The sequence below is a fragment of the Ranitomeya variabilis genome, chromosome 1 (genome assembly GCF_051348905.1).
Source record: "Ranitomeya variabilis isolate aRanVar5 chromosome 1, aRanVar5.hap1, whole genome shotgun sequence".
Classification (NCBI taxonomy): Eukaryota; Metazoa; Chordata; class Amphibia; order Anura; family Dendrobatidae; genus Ranitomeya; species Ranitomeya variabilis.
The window spans coordinates 1,147,352,463-1,147,370,598 of NC_135232.1; the positions used below are offsets into that span (position 1 = coordinate 1,147,352,463).

General features: G+C 44.7%; 1 protein-coding gene across 2 annotated transcripts in view; it reads left to right on the forward strand.

Moving 5' to 3' along the window:
• The window catches only part of EXOC6B (exocyst complex component 6B), a 211,570-nt gene extending 193,790 nt beyond the window's left edge, over nucleotides 1–17,780 (forward strand). For both annotated transcript variants that reach the window (XM_077280336.1, XM_077280335.1), the window contains exons 21-22: nucleotides 4,296–4,408; nucleotides 13,753–17,780. In XM_077280336.1, the coding sequence (XP_077136451.1) occupies nucleotides 4,296–4,408; nucleotides 13,753–13,879 (240 nt within the window). In that variant the 3' untranslated portion in view covers nucleotides 13,880–17,780. The remainder of the gene's footprint in view (nucleotides 1–4,295; nucleotides 4,409–13,752) is intronic.
• The last annotated feature ends 356 nt before the right edge of the window (nucleotides 17,781–18,136 follow it).

The following is an 18,136-nucleotide window of genomic DNA, read 5'->3' on the forward strand; positions in this document are numbered from 1 at the left end:
ATCCATGGCCGTCAGACGTCAGGTCGTCAATGCTGCAAAGCTTCACACCAGAGGACACCAGCGATGGTGACTTTAGGCTGTCATTGCTTTGCGGTTAATGATGAACATTTTATCATTTATTTATGGTAAAGATAATTTGCCCAATTACTTCTGAACCCCTGAAATGAGGAGGCTTTGTAGAAAAATGGCTGTTCAATCCCTTTAAGTAACCCTGAGAGTCTCCACTTTAATTGAATATTGGTTGTTTCATTTTAAATTAAAAAAAAAAAAATGCCCTGCAGAGCTGAAATCACAATGGTTCATCAGTGTCCGAATACTTGCGTGAACTGTAACTATTCTACATCAGCTATACATATAGAACACAGATGGTGGGTTATATGCTCTGTGAATGCATATATGTATTACTACATAGGGTGCCCATTATAGCAGCACGTATGTCCACCTGATGGCCCCCACATTCTTTGCTGGCGTGGATTACAAAGGTGTAGCTCCAGGAATGTATTATTTGACGTGTGTTTTGATGTTTTCGAGACGGGCTGCTGCTCCCTCGTCTTCACCTTTTCTGTCTCCGCCAGGACTTCGGGCTATTTTCTTGTCTCCTTTAGTGCTGGCTCCTCGGCCGGGGCTGTAGAGGTCAGCGGCCGCACATTCAGGGGAGGCTTGTGCAGTCTGGACACGAGTGGCATTGCCGAGTTGGTGTCACTTATCCGTCCGTCACTCATCACTTTCCCTCAGTGATCCCTCTCTGCTCATTCATTTCTCCTGAATGCCTTCATACCGCCACTCATCAGTGTGCAAATAGCGGGGGAATCTCCTGTCTCCTCCAGGCCTGCCCTTCTCAGCACTTGTATGTGACACATACCGGCAGTGTGCTGCCCTGCGCCTCCACCTGGCATCCGTGCACTCCTGTGCGGGCTCCCTGGTCAGCGCGGCCACCTTAGCTCTACTAGGGTACTAGGGCGCAGTCATTAGCCAAGAGCCACCTCTGCATAACTTTTTGGTATCCATTCATTGACAGACTGGGAGAGTTCATGCCGGGCAATGAAATCCTGGTTATCGGCGGCACATGGCATCGTGGAATTTCTCGCATTTTTGGCCATTCTGTCGGAACCATAAATGAGTGCTGATCGGCTTCTACGTCAACGATCCAAACTCACCGTTGGCCAGAAACCATCTTTTGTAAATCGACTTTAGGCATTTCTCACTTCTTGCCCCATTTGGGTCACCCGGTGGCCGAGATTCGGATCCTCGAGGAAGATTCTGATGTTTGAACAAATAGGCGACAGCCCCTTAAGAGCTTCGTAGACCAGTGGGGTCCAGCTTCTTAGACCCCACTTATCGACACCAGGCAGAACATGGGCAAACCTTTGCTCCACAGGATACCACTGTGTGCACGCTCATGTATAAGCTCGGGCGCTTGTGTCTTCAGATGCCGACACAGTCTGAAGGGGCTCCTTGAAGGGACAATATATATGTGGGCCCTGTGTGTCCTCCTCATAATGCACAATTCCACCTGCTATGGAGGTAGTAATGGGCCCCTTCACCTCCGGGGACCCTGTGCGCCTGCAGTAATATGTCCGCCCTTTGTGGCTTGAGCAGTGGGGGAAGTCTCAGGTTCTGGATCAGAGTCTATTAATAGTGCTTTGAACGGGCTAAAGAATGTCCCAAATTTTGCAAGTTTATATATTACTTTCCAGTTCTTCGGTCCGCCATTGAATATTCCAGAATTTTTTTTATTTTATTTTTTTTTGCTTTTCTAGATGTGGATGTCAGACTTTGCTCTCCGGTGTATTTTAGGCAGCAGGGCAGCGGAATGGCTGATGACTGAGGGCAGCAGCTCGCAGATATGTAGGTGCTAATATTTTCGCTCTATATTTAGCTGGCGTTATCGCGTGTGCTCAGTGTCACTTAGGAAGCGCTGCGCCTGTTTGTTCTCAGCAGCAGATTAATATTCCTTCCCTTTATGTAAATCCCTTCCCTGCCTCCTAGAAAGTCCCCGGATAATAATCCATTTATTATGAATCACTGGATGCGTGTCGGGAGCAGGCGTGCAGGTTCAGATCTGGGTGACTGTAGGTTCACATAGAGGTGAAGACGGAGGCCTGACTCAGCGCTGACTGCCAAACATGTGCGCGGAGATATTTACACACATCAGCCACCCTTCACCCGATCACCGGCACTGTCAGTGCGCACAGCGAGTCAGGAGGCCACGACTGCTGATTACTATTACCAGTGGCCGAGCTTTATTGTGCTGGGTCCTGTGAGATGTCCATACAGTGGTCTGTATTGTGAGGGGGTCCTGTGAGATGTCCATACAGTGGTCTGTATTGTGCGGGACCCTCTGAGATGTCCATACAGTGGTCTGTATTATGAGGGGCCCTGTGAGATGTCCATACAGTGGTCTGTATTGTGAGGGGCCCTGTGAGAGGTCCATACAGTGGTCTGTATTGTGCGGGGCCCTGTGAGATGTCCATATAGTGGTCTGTATTGTGCGAGGCCCTGTGAGATGTCCATACAATGGTCTGTATTGTGCGGGGCCCTGTGAGATGTCCATATAGTGGTCTGTATTGTGCGGGGCCCTGTGAGAGGTCCATACAGTGGTCTGTATTGTGCGGGGCCCTGTGAGAGGTCCATACAGTGGTCTGTATTGTGCGGGGCCCTGTGAGAGGTCCATACAGTGGTCTGTGTTGTGCAGGGTTCTGTGAGAGGTCCACACAATGGTCTGTATTGTGTGGGGCCCTGTGAGATGTCCATACAGTGGTCTGTGTTGTGCAGGGTTCTGTGAGATGTCCATACAGTGGTCTGTATTGTGCGAGGCCCTGTGAGATGTCCATACAGTGGTCTGTGTTGTGCAGGGTTCTGTGAGATGTCCATACAGTGGTCTGTATTGTGCGGGGGCCCTTTGAGATGTCCATACAGTGGTCTGTATTGTGCGGGGCCCAGTGAGATGTCTCTGGAGTCAGAAAGGCCAGTCCAGAGCTTTCCTTATCATGGTCTCCAGCCTGTGACTCTTCAGCGGTTGACTATTTGGACATGCTGGGTTCTGTAGCTTAACGACATCTGTGGATGAAAGGTCAGGTCGGAGGAAAGGTCTGGTCATGTCGGAGGATAGGTCTGGTCATGTCGGAGGAAAGGTCTGGTCAGATAGGTGGTAAGGTCTGGTCAGGTCGGAGGAAAGGTCTGGTCATGTCGGAGGATAGGTCTGGTCATGTCGGAGGAAAGGTCTGGTCAGATAGGTGGTAAGGTCTGGTCAGGTCGGCGGAAAGGTCTGGTCAGGTCGGTGGAAAGGTCTGGTGAGACCACTGGGGTGACATTAGTGGTTTTTCCTGTAGTCCATGTATATTTCATGGCGTGCTGCTTGGTGGGCTCTGGCCCCATTAGTGGGCCTCATCAGGCCGACCTTCAGCACAATGTTGACGAGCTGCTCACTTGCCGTCTGAGCTGCCGTGGATCGTCCGGCTGGCTCTGGCTCCTGGTATTTTACCGATGAGTGACAGCCCGTCACCTCCACCCATCCAGAGCTGCTATTTTAATCCTCTACTCAAACAGGATTTGGGTAAATACATTTTTCTCTGAGTGTGTGTCCCGTCACGTTTGATGTATGGGCCTGGATGGCGCTGGAGACGGCAGGCTTGAAAGAATTAATAGTATTTGCATATTTTGTATTGGAATCTTCCCCAGAAGGTACAGACTGAAATTCTCCACCCCTCCGTGACACTTTACATGCCTGTGCACTTGGGGTTTATGTTTTTGCTGTTTTTTTTTTTCCCTTTGCTTTGAAGGTGAAAAGTTTAAGTGTATTATTCAGTGGAGTCCTCCACGCGGCTGCAGTAATAGTGACACCGCAGAGGTCCTGGATCATACACGGACCCACCGCCCGTGACCCCAGCCTTCATATTATACTTTTCCCTTTTTTAAACCGTAATAAAGGGTTTTTTAAAAGTGTGGGTTCAGATATTTTTAATAGTGACTAGACGGGCGGTAAGAGGACGTCCCCCAAGCATAGGGCACTGGGTAGCGTTCTCTGTTATTTGGAGCAGGCGTGGGGTCTAGCGGGGTCCCTGTGTCTGCAGTAATGGGCATGGATCTCGTGTGTATACAGCCTGGTACAGAGACGCTATGCGTAGTAATGGTCTGGGCCTGACGGCAGCCATCCTCGAATGCCTCCAGGTAGCAGGTCTCCATCCTTTATCTCTACCATGATGTGACGGGATTGGACTCAGGATTGGACAGCAATGGAGAAATCCTGTTCTTATGGAGCGGTTTTCACATTATTTCTTTTTCTTTCTCTACAGCTATTGGATCTTTTCATTAAATGGGACTGGTCAACATATCTGGCAGACTACGGACAGCCGAACTGCAAATACCTGCGCGTCAACCCCACCACTGCGCTCACATTATTGGAAAAGTAAGTGCACTCTAATGTCAACAGGGTACCACGGGATAGATGACATCGTCTGAGTAATGGCAGAAATCATCAGGGTACTTGCGGGATAGATGACATCGTCTGAGTAATGGCAGAAATCATCAGGATACTGCAGGATAGATGACATCGTCTGAGTAATGGCACAAATCATCAGGGTACTGTGGGATAGATGACACCTGCTGAGTAATAGAGAAATCATCAGGGTACTGCGGGATAGATGACACCTGCTGAGTAATAGCAGAAATCATCAGGATACTGCGGGATAGATGACACCTGCTGAGTAATGGCAGAAATCATCAGGATACTGCGGGATAGATGACACCTGCTGAGTAATAGAGAAATCATCAGGGTACTGCGGGATAGATGACACCTGCTGAGTAATAGAGAAATCATCAGGGTACTGCGGGATAGATGACACCTGCTGAGTAATAGCAGAAATCATCAGGGTACTGCGGGATAGATGACACCTGCTGAGTAATAGAGAAATCATCAGGGTACTGCGGGATAGATGACACCCGCTGAGTAATGGCAGAAATCATCAGGGTACTGCGGGATAGATGACACCTGCTGAGTAATGGCAGAAATCATCAGGGTACTGCGGGATAGATGACACCTGCTGAGTAATAGCAGAAATCATCAGGATACCGCGGGATAGATGGCACCTGCTGAGTAATAGCAGAAATCATCAGGGTACTGCGGGATAGATGGCACCTGCTGAGTAATGGCAGAAATCATCAGGGTACTGCGGGATAGATGACACCTGCTGAGTAATGGCAGAAATCATCAGGATACTGCGGGATAGATGACACCTGCTGAGTAATAGAGAAATCATCAGGGTACTGCGGGATAGATGGCACCTGCTGAGTAATGGCAGAAATCATCAGGATACTGCGGGATAGATGACACCTGCTGAGTAATAGAGAAATCATCAGGATACTGCGGGATAGATGACACCTGCTGAGTAATGGCAGAAATCAGGGTACTGCGGGATAGATGGCACCTGCTGAGTAATGGCAGAAATCATCAGGATACTGCGGGATAGATGACACCTGCTGAGTAATGGCAGAAATCATCAGGATACTGCGGGATAGATGACACCTGCTGAGTAATAGCAGAAATCATCAGGATACTGCGGGTTAGATGGCACCTGCTGAATAATGGCAGAAATCATCAGGGTACTGCGGGATAGATGACACCTGCTGAGTAATGGCAGAAATCATCAGGGTACTGCGGGTTAGATGGCACCTGCTGAATAATGGCAGAAATCATCAGGGTACTGCGGGATAGATGACACCTGCTGAGTAATGGCAGAAATCATCAGGGTACTGCGGGATAGATGACACCCGCTGAGTAATGGTAGAAATCATCAGGGTACTGCGGGTTAGATGACACCTGCTGAGTAATGGCAGAAATAATCAGGGTACTGCGGGATAGATGACACCTGCTGAGTAATGGTAGAAATCATCAGGGTACTGCGGGTTAGATGACACCTGCTGAGTAATGGTAGAAATCATCAGGGTACTGCGGGATAGATGGCACCTGCTGAGTAATGGCAGAAATCATCAGGATACTGCGGGATAGATGACACCTGCTGAGTAATGGCAGAAATCATCAGGGTACTGCGGGATAGATGACACCCGCTGAGTAATGGCAGAAATCATCAGGATACTGCGGGATAGATGACACCTGCTGAGTAATAGCAGAAATCATCAGGGTACTGCGGGTTAGATGGCACCTGCTGAGTAATGGCAGAAATCATCAGGGTACTGCGGGATAGATGACACCTGCTGAGTAATGGTAGAAATCATCAGGGTACTGCGGGATAGATGACACCTGCTGAGTAATGGTAGAAATCATCAGGGTACTGCGGGATAGATGACACCTGCTGAGTAATGGCAGAAATCATCAGGGTACTGCGGGATAGATGACACCTGCTGAGTAATGGCAGAAATCATCAGGGTACTGCGGGATAGATGGCACCTGCTGAGTAATGGCAGAAATCAGGGTACTGCGGGATAGATGACACCTGCTGAGTAATGGCAGAAATCATCAGGGTACTGCGGGATAGATGACACCTGCTGAGTAATGGCAGAAATCATCAGGATACTGCGGGATAGATGACACCTGCTGAGTAATGGCAGAAATCAGGGTACTGCGAGATAGATGACACCTGCTGAGTAATGGCAGAAATCATCAGGGTACTGCGGGTTAGATGGCACCTGCTGAGTAATGGCAGAAATCATCAGGATACTGCGGGATAGATGACACCTGCTGAGTAATGGCAGAAATCAGGGTACTGCGGGATAGATGACACCTGCTGAGTAATGGCAGAAATCATCAGGGTACTGCGGGATAGATGACACCTGCTGAGTAATGGCAGAAATCATCAGGGTACTGCGGGATAGATGACACCTGCTGAGTAATGGCAGAAATCATCAGGGTACTGCGGGATAGATGACACCTGCTGAGTAATGGCAGAAATCATCAGGATACCGCGGGATAGATGACACCTGCTGAGTAATGGCAGAAATCATCAGGATACTGCGGGATAGATGACACCTGCTGAGTAATGGTAGAAATCATCAGGATACTGCGGGTTAGATGGCACCTGCTGAGTAATGGCAGAAATCATCAGGATACTGCGGGATAGATGACACCTGCTGAGTAATGGCAGAAATCAGGGTACTGCGGGATAGATGACACCTGCTGAGTAATGGCAGAAATCATCAGGGTACTGCGGGATAGATGACACCTGCTGAGTAATGGTAGAAATCATCAGGGTACTGCGGGATAGATAACACCTTCTGAGTAATAGCAGAAATCATCAGGATACCGCGGGATAGATGACACCTGCTGAGTAATGGCAGAAATCATCAGGATACCGCGGGATAGATGACACCTGCTGAGTAATGGCAGAAATCATCAGGGTACTGCGGGATAGATGACACCTGCTGAGTAATAGCAGAAATCATCAGGGTACTGCGGGATAGATGACACCTGCTGAGTAATGGCAGAAATCATCAGGATACTGCGGGATAGATGACACCTGCTGAGTAATGGCAGAAATCATCAGGGTACTGCGGGATAGATGACACCTGCTGAGTAATGGCAGAAATCATCAGGGTACTGCGGGATAGATGACACCTGCTGAGTAATGGCAGAAATCATCAGGGTACTGCGGGATAGATGACACCTGCTGAGTAATGGCAGAAATCATCAGGATACTGCGGGATAGATGACACCTGCTGAGTAATGGTAGAAATCATCAGGGTACTGCGGGATAGATGACACCTGCTGAGTAATGGCAGAAATCATCAGGATACTGCGGGATAGATGACACCTGCTGAGTAATGGCAGAAATCATCAGGGTACTGCGGGATAGATGGCACCTGCTGAGTAATGGCAGAAATCATCAGGATACTGCGGGATAGATGACACCTGCTGAGTAATGGCAGAAATCATCAGGGTACTGCGGGATAGATGACACCTGCTGAGTAATGGCAGAAATCATCAGGGTACTGCGGGATAGATGACACCTGCTGAGTAATGGCAGAAATCATCAGGGTACTGCGGGATAGATGACACCTGCTGAGTAATGGCAGAAATCATCAGGGTACTGCGGGATAGATGACACCTGCTGAGTAATAGCAGAAATCATCAGGGTACTGCGGGATAGATGACACCTGCTGAGTAATGGCAGAAATCATCAGGGTACTGCGGGATAGATGACACCTGCTGAGTAATGGTAGAAATCATCGGGGTACTGCGGGATAGATGATACCTGCTGAGTAATGGCAGAAATCATCAGGATACCGCGGGATAGATGACACCTGCTGAGTAATGGCAGAAATCATCAGGGTACTGCGGGATAGATGACACCTGCTGAGTAATAGCAGAAATCATCAGGATACTGCGGGATAGATGACACCTGCTGAGTAATGGCAGAAATCATCAGGGTACTGCGGGATAGATGACACCTGCTGAGTAATAGCAGAAATCATCAGGGTACTGCGGGATAGATGACACCTGCTGAGTAATGGCAGAAATCATCAGGGTACTGCGGGATAGATGACACCTGCTGAGTAATGGTAGAAATCATCAGGGTACTGCGGGATAGATGACACCTGCTGAGTAATAGCAGAAATCATCAGGATACTGCGGGATAGATGACACCTGCTGAGTAATGGCAGAAATCATCAGGGTACTGCGGGTTAGATGGCAGCAGAATAAATTCCTTCTCCGCACACTATGCCTGTACCAGGTTGGAGCAGCGACCTCAGTGCGCGTCATCTTCCTGCATGATTCCTGGGAGGCGATGATTTTGTCCTTCTGTTCATGTGTCCTATGTACTGTAATACAACACATAGGACTATATGACGCCATCCGCGCCTCGTGCCTCTTATCTTAGGAAGGCTGTATGGTCCCTCTCTTAGTTGGCTATATGTCAGTGAATCCTCATGTGGCAGCAAAGGGTTCTGGATTACAGGACTGTAGAGATTGTGCTCCCCCTATACATGGATGTCCCTTGTACTGGACCCCTTCCCAGCCCTTCTTCATAAATCTTCTTTCCACCAGAACTTCATGCCTCTCATACCGTTACTTTTCTCCCTCTTTCTTCACCCATCTGTTATGACATATTTTTAGTGTGTAACTTTTTCTTTTATTTTTCTTCTCTTGTTCCTTCTCTCCCTATTCTTTAATTCCTCATTTCTTCTATAAAAAATAAGTGACCTGTCCTTTTTTTCCCTATGTATATGCTGTAGTTTTTTTTGCTGTAGGGTGTTTATAGGTTTTGAAGCTTTTGTCTTCTGCATCCTCAATGTATCATCGTACAGAGACTGCAGGACGAGCTACCAGTGAGCTAGTTTTCTGTTCTGTAACCCTTATATTTGTTCTTTTCTCCTTTGTCATCAGAACAAGCGCTCCCTCGTGGATTCAGTGCTATCTCATTCTGCAATGTATTGTGATACATTGAGGATGTAGGAACTAAAGTGAACAAAGAAACCCTATTTTAAAAGTGGATTTTCAACTCAAAATTACTTTTATAAAAAAAACTATGCCCCAAACTTGTCCGTATTACACATACAGTGGCTTGCAAAAAAAAAATCACCCCCTTGGCATTCTACTTATTTTGTTACATTACAACCAGTGTTTAAATATATTTGTAATCTGATTTGTGTATGATGCATCAACACTAAATAATCTACGTTAGTGAAGTGAGAATAATATAGGCATACGTTAAATTTATGGGTTCAAATAAGTAATAATTATCATGTGCATATCTATTCACCCCTTTTGCTATGAAGCCCCTAATATTTTTTGGTACAAGCAATTCCCTTCATATATCTCATGCCCTGTATGCAATCTAAATGTCGCTTGTCAAAATTTTACATTTTCTGAAAGGCCACAACACCATTAACAAGAGGAACCACTAACCAAACAACATCATGAAGACCAAGGAGATCTCCAAACAACATCATGAAGACCAAGAAGGTCTCCAAACAACACCATGAAGAACAACGTCTCCGAACCACACCATGAAGACCAAGGACATCTCCGAACAACAGCATGAAGACCAAAGAAATCTAAAAAAAAGCACCATAGAGACCTCCAAACACCATGAAGACCGAGGACATCTCCCAAAAAATGCCACAAAGACCAAGGAGATCTCCAAACACCATGAAGACCAAAGAGATCTCCAAACACTACCATGAAGACCAAGGAGATCTCCAAACAACACCATGAAGACAGAGTTGATCTCCGAACAACACCATAAAGAGCAAGGAGACCTCCAAACAAGTCAGTGACAAAGTTGTTGAGAAGTACAAGTCAGTGTTAGTTTATAAAACAATATCCCAATCTCTGATGATTAGTGATGAGCGAATATACTCGTTACTCGAGATTTCTCGAGCATGCTCGGGGGTCCTCCGAGTATTTTTTTTAGTGCTCGGAGTTTTAGTTTTTAGCGCCGCAGCTGAATGATTTACATCTGATAGGCAGCATAAGTACATGTGGGGATTCTGTAGCAACCAGGCAACCCCCACATGTACTTATGCTGGCTATCAGATGTAAATCATTCAGCTGCGGCAAGGAAAATTAAAACTCCGAGCACTAAAAAAATACTCGGAGGACACCCGAGCATGCTCGAGAAATCTCGAGTAACGAGTATATTCGCTCATCACTACTGATGATCCTTTGGAGCAACAGCAAATTAATTATCATTAAATGGAAAGAACATGGTACCACAACAAACATGTCAAGAGAAGGCCGTCCACCAAAACTCTCAGCCCGGGCAAGGAGGGCATTAATCAGAGAGGCAGCACAGAGCCCAAAGGAAATCCTGAAGGAGCTGAAGAGTTCCCAAGCAGAGACTGGAGTATCTGTCCATATGACCACAATAAGCTGTGCTCCATAGGGGTGGCCTTTATGGAAGAGTGGGCAGAAATAAGGCTTCACTTAAACACAAAAATTGTAAGGCTTGTTTTGAGTGGGGAGACTTCCTAAATGTATGTAGGAAGGTGCTGTGGTCAGATGAGACCAAATTTTAACATTTTGGTCACCATGATAAGCATTATGTCTGGCAACAAACCAACACAACTCATCATCCCAAGAACACCATCCCCACAGTAAAACATGGTGGTGGCAGCATCATGCTGTGGGATGTTTTTCGGAAGCTGGGACAAGGAAAATTATCTAAGTTGAGGGGAAGGTGGATGGTGTGAAATACAGGTATGTTCTTGAGCAAAACCTGTTTCAGTTGGTCAATGATTTGAGACTGGGACGGAGGTTCACCTTCCAACAAGACAATGACCCAAAGCATACTGCTAAAGCAACACTTGAGTGGTTTAACGGGAAATGTGTAAATATTTTGGAGTGGCCTAATCAAAGCCCATATCTTAATCCAAAGGAGAATCTATGGTCAGACGTGAAGATTGCTGTTCAGCAAGGAGCCGGAGCAGTTTTGCATTGAAGAATGGGCAAAAATCCCAGTCTCAAGATGTGTAAAGATCATAGAGAACTACCCAAAGCAACTTGCAGCTGTAATTGCCGCAAAAGGAGGCTCCACAAAGTACTGACTTTAGGAGGGTGACTAGCTATACACACTGAAGTTGTCCAATTTGTTGTATGCTTCACAATAACAAAAAAACATGTTCAAAGTTGTAGACATTTTTTTTCACATGAACTGATGCAAACCCTGAAAAAAAGTGAAATTACAGGTCGTGAGGTAGGAAAACATGAAAAATGCCAAAGGGGGTGAATACTTTCCCATTCTCATCCTAAATTTGCCTCTTCCCTTCCTGTTTTTTACTCTCTCATCTTCTCCTCTATTCCATCTTTTTTTTCTCCCTTCCTTTACTTTTAACATCCACTTCTTTTTTTTGTTTTTAATGTTTTCCTTTTTTCTAACTTCCCTTTTCTACGACCGTTTCTGTATCCACCAGTCTATAGATTTTCTGCTCACTGGCACGTTTTACGTCCTTGTATGTTCTGGCACGATTATTAGTGACTGCCTCCTGAACCTTCCCACATCTCATCTTCCTCTGATCACATTCATCACATTTACTTTTGGTTTTATATATTTTTTTCCCCTCCATGGTGATTTCCTTCTTGTCTGCTAAAGGATACACCGCGTGTAAGTACAGCCACGTTAGCGCCGCTACTAAAATGAATGCCTGCTGTGTACTAGCATGGATCTGTGTCCTGCGCCTTCTGTACTAAACCTCTGTGTCGCTTTGTGGGTTTTGGTGATCTGTATGTGCCGTGTAGCTGTAGGACTCTGCATGGTCGTCATAGGTTGTCCCAGCTTTGGGCAGCCTCATAACCCCATGCAGCAGCCAATTCAGGGAATATCTAGTATTAAGTGGTGCCCAAATGAGTAGGCAACTGTGTAATTCTTAATAATACCACCTTCTTGGCAGTGGCGCTGTACTCCATACACCTTTGTAGAGTCTGTGTACAGAAGTTGCACAAGCCCGTTCAACCATGCGAAGTAGTGATGGTCAGCTGCATATAAAGCTAACCGAATATTGTCATGCAATTAATAGGGTTGCCCACGTCTTAAATGCTATGGTCCCCCATGTAAAAAGTGGAGGCGGTAAGCCACCAAAATAGGCTCCGACTCCACAACTCCAACTCCACAGCCCTGATTTCTACAATGTGCCTCCCGGGACTCGCATGACGACATGATCTAAAGATGAGGTTGTCCAGTACGAGACATGGGACAACGATAAAAGATGGAAGATTATTGCCGTGTGAAATCCCAAGATAAACTTTCAATACTTTTTCATTTTCAAATAGAATTTGATAAATTCATAAAAAGTGCAGGTTTTTATTTAATTTTTATGGAAAATACTAAATTTTTTAGAAGGAAAAGTCTTGGTCTTTGTACGAAGTATTTAGATCTTCAAACTGTAACCAACGTGTTTATTCAGGATGATGACAATAACATATTTGTGTTCTAACCAGTAAGGAAAAAGATCCCGTGCTATATTATGGTGCCTTGTAAGTAGTCAGTGGGGTAAAGCTGCTCTTCTCAATGGTCACGTTGGCCGATTGTCATCCTCCTGACTTGATCGTGGTCAGATAAATCATCACATTCCACCTCTGACATCAGTGTCGGCCTGATATCATCCTGAAGTCACCAAATATTCTAGGGCAATGATGTGATGGGGGGAAGAGGCAGATACCTTCTGGTTACAGATATTTGGGATCCCTTGAGGGGGTTTGCATTGATTGCCTGCATGTTATCTAACAGATCAAGTTGTGTGTTACATTCTGGTTAACGTTGACCACCATTAGGATATTACGTGTAGACGAGCCTAGTTATGTCTCCAATTAACTTGTGTTTTTTATAGATTGCTTCAATGTATTTTTTTGTGTTTTATGTCTTTCTGGATTTTGTGTTTAACTGTATAAAACAAAACCCACTGGTTAAAAGAGTGCTCTGCTGTAGGCGGTTCCTCCTTTATTTTTTGTTTAAAGATCTCTTGAGAAATAGCAAGTGGAAGAGTATTTTCTTCTTGCTTGGACCCCCCCCCCCCCAATGCTTTATGGTAAAACAAAAAGTTCCACAGACAATGGTCTCTTCTGACTGACTCTTCTGTCCAAGACTTCATGTCTTATCAGTGAGGTACGAAAGCTGCTGTCTCCCTCATCTAGTTGCCCCTTCAGGAGACTTCCCATATTAATCAGATGGTCGGGTGGTCCCACCAAAATCAGAGGGTTTGGCCAATTTTAATCTGTGTATGACAAGTTAGCAAGGTTCTTCTTTCATCATTGTCTGAGTGCCTTCCATTAGTAATTCCTCCTCTTCTTTTCTTTCCCAGAATGAAAGATCCCAGCCGGAAGAACGTCGTCTTCGCTCAGTTTCGAAAAAATGAACGAGATAAGCAAAAACTCATAGAAACCGTGGCCAAGCAGCTCCGGGGGCTGATCAACAGCCACCATTCATGAAGCTGCGGTGCCATTATCGGACTGGGCCACCCATCACATACTGACCCAGACGGGAGCACACATCTAGCATATAGCTCATGTGGCGGTGCTCTTGTAAATCGTACTGCTGGGCCAGGACTAGACAAGGGGATATAGGATGTTGTAACGCTTTTGGCAGGTGCTGGGGACTGTTCTTTACTATTGCACTGATCTTCTAGTTTTGACATATACAGGGTTAGAAAATGTAAATTTTTCATGTTTTTAGAACACATTATATGTGAGGCAGCACTAATGCTAAACGTATAGGTAATCTGAATCGGGGAATATAAGAAAGGTGCACTCCGACCTGTACTTCTCACTAATCCATGGGTTCAGAGGAGGGACAAGGGGAGAGGTCTCCTATTACTGGAAATACTGAACATATCCTACTACCATGAGGGAATGTATTAATATAGTGCAGTAACCGGGCCCTGGGATTCTGCCTGGCACTTTACTAATGCTTGAAGTGATCTTTATTTTTTGGGGCTCAATATGCCAAACACTTCTGATCTGTTCTGTGGTAATTCCTACTTTTATGTTTGGCCAAAAAGAAGATAATATGGATGGACTCTATGATCTTTTATGTACACCATAGGTAACAGTATTCAATGTCCTGTCATCTCCAGTGGGACGTTTCTCGAATTTGTTGACTTTGACCCTTTTTTTGGAAGCTTAGTTGACGTCAGTTATGTTAAACAAGAAGCAACTATGGAACTAATATACAAGTATTGAAAGGGAAAAGTTGTGATACATTTTATTAGTTGTAGGCTGTTATCGAATTAGACCAAATGGGTCTCCGAAGGCCTCTATCTTCTTACAGGATGAGACATTATGTTGGACAACCTATTTTTGTCACTCTTCTACACTTTTTCTGAGAGTGACCGTCCAGATAAATCTTTATTGGTGCATGACATGATCATAATTAACGAAAAAGGCTTCCATACTAGGATGTTTAGACATCCATCGACTGTAAATATCAACTCAGAGTCTTTGATACAGCGGGAAATCTCTGAAGTAACTACAGTACTGAACAGAAAGCAGATGTCTCACCACTACTAATTACTGGAAGTTGTAGTTGTGTACTGAGTCTCTTCACTTTATCCTCCAATGGAGGTCTCTCCAGTCTTTCAGAAGGCCTACCATGTTCAGATCCATTATTTTCAGTAGATTTAAGCACATAATCTACAATTTGGTCCACTTCATATTTCAAGGAACTTTAATCTATCTCTTTATCTCTAGGCAAGTAATCTCCATTCCTTCTGAGGTTCATGGACTAGAAGTGTCCTTCCTGTTGTGTCATTGGGCAATCGTTAATCCCTATAGCAGGGATTCTAATCCCATTCTTGATACTCCGAGGATAGGTCCCTTTACTATCTCTTGTAGTCCGGGGTTCATCTTCTCCTAGCGTGCATCATACATTGGTGCCAGAATGAAATGTTTCTTCTGATTTTATCGTGTGTTGTAGAGGAAGGAAGCACAATGTGTCCCGTTTCACGACCTGTTTTAATATTTAATTCCACATTGTTTACAGATCAGCATTCTCTTTGCACAATAAGTAATTTGCCACCAAAGCAGTAAAACATAAGGCATAAGACTCTAAACTTTTTTTTTTAATGGTTCTTTTTTTGTCCAATACATAGAAAATGCAACAAAAAAAGACTCGCTCCAAAAACAAGCTAAATTAAAAATAAAATTAGGAAAGATGCGCTGTAGAAACCAGCAACATAGATTGCAAAAATAAAATATATGACACTTTTCACTTGGGGCATCAAAATGAATTCCCAATCAGGCGGTGGTGGAGTAATGAACAGTTGCACCGTCTGCAGGTCCGTTCTGGGCACCTTTCTGTCTACTAGTTTCCCTTCTGTCTCTGCGCTACTTTATGGCTTCTATAAAGCCGGAGCTGTCAATCAAGGAAGAGGATAGTGAAGATGGATCCAAGAAAACGAGTAGGTGGGAAGGTGCACCGAACTGTGTTACCACGTCATTAGCTCTTGTGCTTAATCTCAGCTGTTACTTTGTGCTGACAGTCTACCTTTAATACTGCAAGTCCCTACCAAATTTATGACCTGAAATAAAAGTTTCATGGGGATCTATGGAAGAATCACAACTCCAGGACTTGTAGTCTTAATTCGGATGCTAAAATAACCTTGCCATTAGGACCACCTGATTGAGACCATAGAATTTAAGGCCATATATTAGAAGCTGAAACGTAGAAAGGGTCTAAAGTGCTGAAATGTCAAATTACCAGTATTACTCCCAGAAAGTCAACATTCAGTCAGCATTCTTTACACCAAGAGCTGGCATTCGCCATATTAATCAGATTTATCCATAGTTTTCTTTGTGTCCACCGAAAAATGGACATTATCCTAATATGGGCGGAATGTCACATCTTCAACCCACTTCTGTCCATTGCCGAAAGTGGATGATCATTTAGATTAATGGTGATTTCATCCTGAGAAATGCATTGGTTACTGCGCTACAAAATAAAAACCTCATCTTAGTACCGTGGTGAGGAACCTCATGCCATCAGTGCCAACTATTTTCAGTGTAATCGTAAAGGTTATGCCAAGAAGAAGCATCGGGAAACTCCTCGTATATGATCAAAATTCTGCCAACTCCTGCTAACGGGATGAGTCTTGTTTTCATGCAAAATGAGTAAAGCATTATGGTAGAAGTGTTACCGGATAGTTTCAGAATTGAGCAATACTTTAAACATGAAGACACAATTTGGATTTTTATAGACCAATATGATTTTGTGTTTTCTAGATTTTACAATAGATGGAGTTGTCATTGAACCTAAGAGGAAACCGTGCCGATACCATATCCCTATACATTTGGCACGAGTAGTCACCCCGCTTCACGGTGGTTCCAGAAGGACCGTTCCTACCATCGCAGTTGTATTCAAACTGAGATAATTGGAGATGCCAAATAACCGTGCCAATGTGGAGGTGTATCCTACTTCTCCAGTGCCATATACTAGCATTAAGTCACTTCGTCCTATGAAACTGTAAAAGGCTTCAAAGTGTCATTACTACTGTTTGAGACATTAGAGGATTGTTGACATGTTTTGGGGATATATCCTTGGAAAGCTTTGGTTGCTGGTCAGCAAGATGTAACCTTCACTACTTGAGGGATCGGTGGACGGTCTAGTCTCATGCCAATAAGAAATATCATTGTCATATTAAGAGGCATGGAATTTGGCATCTTTGTAGTCTTGTATCACAAGCCTCCAGAGATACCACGTCTTTGCCGACGTTCCTATTCGACCTAACACTAGAGTTCGCCAAATGGCAGGAGTGAATGGAATCCTAGAGAGTAAATCTATAGATGGTTGCAAAACTGCACAGCGCTGCCTGCATAACTAGGGGAAGAAATCTTCTTAATGTTGGATCTTTCATGTACCTTCTGGCAGTCATGAGTGACTGTAAAGTAAGCTTTATATTATGGCAGCACCCAATTATTTGACTGAAATAAACTTACTTGACAATAGAGTAACCAGGATGACAAAGGGAAACTTGCGTTTTCGGAACGGGATTGGTAAAAAGTTTAAAGGGGCAATCGTAATCCCGCTATCAATAGTGCACTTTTAACTCTTCTTCTGCCGGAGTGGGGTCTAAACCTTCAGCTGTTACTTTTTTACACTGGAGGCTATGATGATCTGGTCGGAGCCTCCCCATGTTCTTTTGTGTTTTAAAATAGACTTAAGAAGTAACACCCCAGAGGTATCGTAAGTTCAGGGCAGGAATGTTAACCAGAAGATGCCGGGTGTCACACTGTTTGTTAGAATTTTTGTTGACTGGAAATGCTATAAATTGCTTTCACACCCCTTGTACTATATTGTTTTCCTTACAGAGCCAGAATAAAATGTACTAAATGCAGAGTGCTGTCTTTTTTTTTTTCGCCTTGGGACTTTCAGCCTTTAGATTGGAACTTTTGTACAATGCCGTTAACTTTGTGCCAACAAAACGCAAATCTAATGTCCAGAAGAAGTTATGGCCCCCGTATGTGTTAGACTAATGTTGGTCGAACCCACTGATATCGGTCTAGTGTGTATAGGGGCGCCGGCCGACTGTTGGTCAGGAAAGAAGTCAATTGGACATGTCCGATTTTGAACTGTTGATCGTATTTTTCTTTCAGGCGTTAGCTACTGGTTGACTTTTCAGGCAGCGTTTTTTTTCATAAAGATTACAGTAGGGCCAAGCCGATCGAATACTTCTGTGTATGGTAAATTTGCTG